The sequence below is a fragment of the Patagioenas fasciata genome, chromosome 16, assembly GCF_037038585.1.
Source record: "Patagioenas fasciata isolate bPatFas1 chromosome 16, bPatFas1.hap1, whole genome shotgun sequence".
Lineage (NCBI taxonomy): Eukaryota > Metazoa > Chordata > Aves > Columbiformes > Columbidae > Patagioenas > Patagioenas fasciata.
The window spans coordinates 321,905-328,533 of NC_092535.1; the positions used below are offsets into that span (position 1 = coordinate 321,905).

The following is a 6,629-nucleotide window of genomic DNA, read 5'->3' on the forward strand; positions in this document are numbered from 1 at the left end:
CAGAGGTGTAGGGAGCATCGTGGTAGGAACTCCTCACACCGAGCTGAGCTTGTGCTTCACCAGTCGTCCTTAGATAAGATTCTGTACAGGATTTGCAGGAGATACGATAAAATACCTGGTTCAGTGGTTTGAGAAGGACTCGAGTCTCTGTGTGTTGCTTTATTTTGTAATTTCTTTAGCAGGAAAGCAAGCTTCTCCAATTTTTCAGAGTGTTTAGTAAGCAAGAAAACAGTTCAAAACTAAATATGGTTGGCTTTTTTCCCACAGCACACATCACTGGTCTCCGTCTGAAGGCATTCTTGTCTCATAACTGCTGGTTTGTAACAAGGCACCCGGGCCACGAGGAGGGTACTGAAGAGAGAGGGTTCAGGACGCAGACAGGAGCCCTTTGGCATTCTCCATACAGAGCTCTGCCTTCCCTGTCTGTGCTTCTGCAAAGATGCTTTTCCCTGCTTACAGGTTTAATAGGAGCTCCTAAGAGGGAAACCTGGCTGCAGTTAAGAGCAGAACTTGAAGCGCTGACTGATCTCTGGCTCACACATGCTCTGAAGGCACTGAATTTGATACATTCCCGGTAAGAACAGCTTAAAGATTTGCCTACAGGTTTGATCCAGGATCTCGTTTGCTTCCCCTCTTTTCCCCCTCTAGACAAATCGAGACACATTTGCAGGACTTTGCTGGCCAAACCTGCGGGAGGCCGGTCTGCGCGTGTTTGCAGGCTTGCGCTATCAAGGGTTGCGGTGAGCGTGAGACGCTGAGCTGAGCAAAGGCAAAACCAGTCCTTGCCTTTTCGTAGCTATGTCATCTGCAGCACGCTGCCCCCGTGAGCAGATGCACAAAAGAGTAGGAAAGGGAGAAAACGCTCTATCCCTGAACATGTTCGCTCATCCAGCAGGACACCGGTGTTCAGATTCCCCCCAGACAGACCCTGGCATGCATGCAGTGAGGCTGCTTCACTGCTGCTGGTCTTGGTTTATGGTTTTTTCACTCTACTAAGCTGATAAAAAGACATTGCCAGTGCTCACGTTGTCTGTCTCTAGCTGCAGAATCTCCCGGGGGCTTGGGAGCTCCCAGTTGCAAGAAAGGTTTGCTTCCTGCTGTCTTTCAGCAGGAATAAAAGAGAGGAACACAGGTTGCCACTTCTGCTAACGTTTGTTTTCTAGGCCTAACTGTGTGAACGTGTTGGTCACCACAACTCAGCTTATACCAGCTCTCGCTAAAGTGCTTCTCTATGGACTGGGCACTGTCTTCCCCATTGAAAACATCTACAGCGCAACAAAAACAGGTAAGAGCAAACTAACTCAGGCTTTGCTGAGGAGAAACTGAAATCTTGTCCCTGAGGCAGGCACATCCATTCAACCTGATCGCAACAAGTGAAGTATGAGCTTTCTTTTTATCTCCATGTTTACACATCTCTTAATTCACATCCTGACCGCCCACACGTAAGCTGAAACAAAATCAAGAAACCAAAGTCTTCCCAAGTGTCTCTGTGGGGAGTGAGCTGAAAATGCTCATCCCCATCTGCTGCATGTGGGTGGCTGGAGCTGCTACCAACAGAGACACTTTGGGTACTGGTGTTCTGGCAGAGGGGTCAGGCGTGCTGAATGAGCTTTATGAAGCTGGGTCAGTAATAAGTATAGGTAGGGTTGCCTTGGGGCTTTAGTTTTTTCAGTGTTCTTACTGTAACCAGAATGAACAGAAGAGGGCTCTCGAAACTGAACACCGTGACTGTCACATCAGTCTGCCCGGTCTGAGCCCGTGTATCAAAGTCACCAAGCTTACAGAAAACTGGCAGCACTCGGAAGTCCTCAGCTGACGGAGAAAATGCCAGCAGCCGTCATGAGATGGCGAGAGTCCATCTGAGGTGAAGGGTCAGTTGGGTTCTAATTTCTAAAGAAAACGAGGAATGTAGCGGTGTAGCAGCAAGTTCAGGTGGGCCCCAGCTCCACTGTGACTGCCTGAGTGTCAGCCCCGCCTGCTCTGTGTGTCCAGACAAAAAGCTGTGTCTGTCTTCTCTTCTGTTGCTTAGGGAAGGAAAGCTGTTTTGAGAGAATCATGCAAAGGTTTGGAAGGAAAGCCGTGTATGTTGTAATAGGAGATGGCGTTGAAGAGGAACAGGGAGCAAAAAAGGTACAGTTTGTGGATACCATGCTGGATTCTTCCAAGTTTTCATTTCAATGACCCTTTGTTTACTTAAGCATTGAATGAAGCTCCCTCCAGCAGCTTACAGCCGGTCTCATTTCTTAATGTGCAAAATACTCAACAACCTTGTGAGAAATTTCTTCCTGTAAATCCCCGCACCCTGGCAGCAAGGACGATGTTTCAGGTGGTCGCTGTGCCGTGTGTCCCAGGAATCACGCTTGCTTAATAAAGAAGGCTTTAAATAGATGGCAAGGAAAACTCCAGTGTGTGATCTCAGATGAGCAAGCAGGCTGAATTTCTGATCTACACGTCGCTTTTGTAAATTCCAGATGATTGAAATTAGTTTTGAATTACTTATTAGAATATGCACATGTATTTGTATTTATGACTCACTGAGATCATGGGGTGTAACATCATTAGAGTGGATACCAAGGGGACTAGGACTGAGTTGCTGCTTTTATCGGTGTTTTATGGATCAATGTGATTAATTTCACAAGCAAAATGGGGAGAAGAAGTAGAACAGAAACTGCGATAGCATTTTGGTCAGGAGTAACAAGGCCTGGGCAGTATTTGATGCTCATGGCGCAGAAGCGGCCGCTGGTGCGTAGGTGGCCGTAGGGGGAGTTCAGTGCAGTAACCTGGGCGTGCAGTCGGGTCTCCATGCATTAGTACCCAGTCCTCTGACTGGAAGGAGAACTGGAGTTCTAGCGCCCAGCTGAAGCTGCTTTGTTTTGGGTAGACTGTAAGAGGAGAGCAGCCAGAACCCCAGAGCCTGGAAGAGATAGAAGCGAACTCTGAGGGGCCCAAAGCTTGTGTTCTGCTCACAGTGATTTGGGCTTGGAGGTCGGAGATCCAGGAACACCTGCTGCCTTATACAGGGGATATCGGTGTATCACGGAAACCCAGGCGGGGTAGAAACATGGAGACGTGCGGGAGAGCAGTCGGGTGCATCAGCTGAATTGTACAAGAGGAGAACTGAATTGGACAGCAGAGTTCTAATTTACCAGTCTCTAGACCAGAAAACGCGTCCCTGGGGGAGTGGTAGCAGCCCTGCTGCTCCTGACAGCCCAGCCCGCGCCCCCGGGGCAGCGGGGCCCTGACCACGCTGCATCAAAGGCTGCAGGGGCTCTCTGGCTGGAGGAAGGAGTGGGAAGGTTCAACAATCTTCTGCCGGCAGATTTCAAGAGCCCTCTTGCTTGTGTCTCCTGGCCTAAGGAGCTCTCCCATTAGCAGAGCACATTCTTTGCCGTCTCCAGTTGATTGATGACAATCGTTAGTCAAGGCTTCCACACACCTGAGCTTTATACAAAAGAGGTGAGCGGGAGGGGGCAGGCGGGGAGCCTTTCGCTGTTTTGCCGACAGCACTGATAATATCTCCATTTCAGTGGGTCATTTTTCTTCACCTGTCTGATGAGTGATAACTCTGTAAATGCTGAACAACAGGAGTGGCTGGGAGGCCAAGTTTTCTTCTAATTTAAGCAAGAAAAAAATAGATAATTTAATGGAAGGGGTTTAATAACAACCAGGGGAGGGGGAGGGAGGAGGAAATAACTTTTCCCCTTAAAGGGAAATTGCAGAGCAATGGATTCCAATCACTTCAGCTGTCCGTGTTTGCTGTCTGCACACACTGATCAATAGCTTGAAGGAAGCGTTTGTTTACTGAGCAGCGTACCGGAGGGAAGCTGGAGTTGTTTAAAGGTCAGAGTGTGAACAGGCACTCTGTGAAGGGAACAGCTCGAACCCTGGAGGGTTCTTCCACAGGCAGGTACACTTGGAAAGGAACAGGATGCTAATGGTGGCAGGACTACGTTGTTCTGAAGATGCTTTCAGAGCACTGTTGTGCTTAGCACGTTACAGTTTCCATCTCAGGTGCCCTCTGTAATTGAACTGCACTTTAAAAAGTTGATACTCTGTCCTCTTTCAGCTGTGAGTCTTTTCCTAGAGTACCTTCCCAATTTTCAAGAGATTCATCAGGATATTATGAAGAAGGTACAGTAGGTCACAGGTAGTTTACCTTTCCAGATTTTGTCCAGACATCAAGTGGAACTGGCTGGTTAAATCTTGCACACTTGATACGTGAATTCCAATTTATCACAGTAAATGTAAAGTGAAACACAGGGACGCAGGAGAAGATGATAGTCTCTCCAAAGCAGGAAGGTTTTTGTGGACAAGCTGTCTTACAAGCCTGTCTCACCCTTCTCTAAGGCAGCAGTTACACCACACCAGTAACTGATCTGAGCAGTGGTACCAGTTCCTACATCTACAGAAAATGCAGCATGACCTGCTGCTCCAGTTGACTTGGGATTGTTACGAAGCATTTTGACTCTGTGGTATTTTATTCCTTTCTTTACATTTTTATAAATGGTAATAACTTTCTTTTATGATATCTATCTGTTACTTGCCTGTGAACCACTGACAACACTAGCGCTGAAATACTGCAGTTCTAGAGACGTTCCTAATTAATCCATGAGAAAAAGCAGTCAAGTTTAGTAGCTAGCACATGCTCCATCATCTGGGAGGCAGGACGCTGGGGGGGCCGCAGGGTCCGCCTTCCTCGCTGCATACGAGAAACTCCTCAGCAAGCAGACCCTTCCCGCCCCCTCCCTCCCTCGCTCTCCGAGATGAGCCTCCCTGCCTGTGACACTGGGACAACCAACGCTCTGCTCCTGAAGGTGCAAACAAGAACGTTGTTTTGATCTCAGTATTAAACAAAACCCAAACAACACCCTCTTTTGGTTTCACTCTAGCACAACATGCCATTCTGGAGAATCTCTTGTCACGCCGACCTGGAAGCTCTTCGGCACGCCTTGGAACTTGAATATTTGTAGCAGACCCCAACATCTTAGCACTGTGAGGGCTTCACTCAAACTATCGCATCAGTTCCACCTTTTCCTCAACACTTTCTTATTGAAAAAAATCCCACAGCAACTGCAGTTTTTCTTTTTTTTGAAGGAGAACCCTTTCAGTGGAAGCCCTTAAGAACTCGCAGCCAAAGAACAGTGTATCGAGTCCTTCCTCCTTTGGACAGAGGAGGAGCCTCGGATGCGCGGGGATCGCGCGGCCGCCTGGCCGGGCCGGCTGTGCGGAGCTGTAACTGCCGTTTGCCCCCCCGACAAACACTGCGAGGCTGGGGCGACCGCTCAGTTCTCTTGCGTCTGAAGGGGGAAGAGGACACCGTAAGGAGTCTCTGCACAATACACCACATCACGTGGACCTTCTGAAAATAAGAGTGAAACTGTTCTTTTTTTTTTGTATTTTTTTAATTTATGGACTAATCTCATTACTCTGGTATTAAGCTCTGTACCTGTGTTTTTAATCTGGCTTTTTGGGGTGGGTGGGGGAAAGTGTCGCCATTCTAAATTAATTGTTCATTTCTCCAGAACAAACTCTGGGGAAAATCGCGTTGTGTACATGAATAATAAGGACACATGGTACTGTTGGTGAGAACAATAGCTGCGTTTCAGATCCTACATAGATGGTATGTGGACTGTGCATGTGTCTACACAGTGCCTTATGCTGCCATCTCGGTTCTGGGGGCTGGGGAAAGGGGGAAAAAGAACCTTGTGATGAGTGAAAGGCATTAAATAAAAACGTTTACATTTTGGGGGACTAGATTACCTGCCTTCCCTCCAGCTACTCTTGCATCTACAGGAATACGTAGAATACATACTCGCCGTTTCAAGGTGGGGTTGTTCTAGAAGCAAACTGGAGCCTGTACCCAGCTCTTCGGGGTGTTGGGGGGGCGAGGACTGAACACGGCGGCTGCGCCCGCTGAGCGAGGCCGTGGGCACCCGGCGGGTCCCGCTTGCCCTGCACAAGATAAAGAGCAAGCAAATACTGCAGTTGTGCGTATTTATTTTTATGTAAATAAATGCATCTACACGTAAGCTTCAGCTTTAGGATTTCTGCTGAACTGGCCAGTTAATTCTTGCTCTCAAAATATTTCAGTTCTCTGGGCTTGGATGAATCTGTAATTCATTTTCAAAACTGCTTTCTTGCTTGCTGTGGTACCAAAAAAACCCTCAAAAGGATCAGAGCCCCCCTGGAACAAGGTGCTAAAGAAGAGCTATTATCCCCTTATCTATCAGGTGTGAATCAAACAAGGAAGGGTTATGTAAGTTATAAGTGTGACACAAGCGCTACACAAGCGCTACACAAGCCTGAGTGAGCCTCCTCCTGTCCAACAACATTTACCTCAGGAAGCAGATTCATTGCTACATCTAAGAGGGGATTTTCTGCTGGACGAAAACAGAAAATCTGATCTCAACATAATCTGATCTAAGTCTTTGGCTCAAGCGGTAGCAGCCGTGCAGCAGCTGCAAAGCGTGTTGGCCACACCTGTCAACAGCCGGCGTGGCCGGGCCCGTCCTGCGGCCCCTGCTCGGGGCGTTTGCGCAGAGCTGCGCCCTGGGCTCAGCACCGCGCCCGGCGCGGTTCTCCAGCGGAGCTGCCGCCCTGGGCTCAGCACCGCGCCCGGCGCGGTTCTC

At 48.5% G+C, this 6,629-nt stretch overlaps 1 protein-coding gene across 12 annotated transcripts in view; it reads left to right on the plus strand.

The window, feature by feature from the left end:
- Positions 1-5,756, plus strand: part of EYA2 (EYA transcriptional coactivator and phosphatase 2) — a 90,910-nt gene extending 85,154 nt beyond the window's left edge. For 10 of the 12 annotated variants that reach the window (XM_071815427.1, XM_071815426.1, XM_071815430.1 and 7 more), the window contains 4 exons: positions 460-574; positions 1,164-1,285; positions 2,030-2,130; positions 4,890-5,756. In XM_071815427.1, coding sequence (XP_071671528.1) covers positions 460-574; positions 1,164-1,285; positions 2,030-2,130; positions 4,890-4,970 — 419 coding nt within the window. In that variant the 3' untranslated portion in view covers positions 4,971-5,756. The remainder of the gene's footprint in view (positions 1-459; positions 575-1,163; positions 1,286-2,029; positions 2,131-4,889) is intronic. The other 2 variants (XM_065850054.2, XM_071815431.1) reach the window with 2 other exon arrangements.
- Positions 5,757-6,629: the final 873 nt, after the last annotated feature.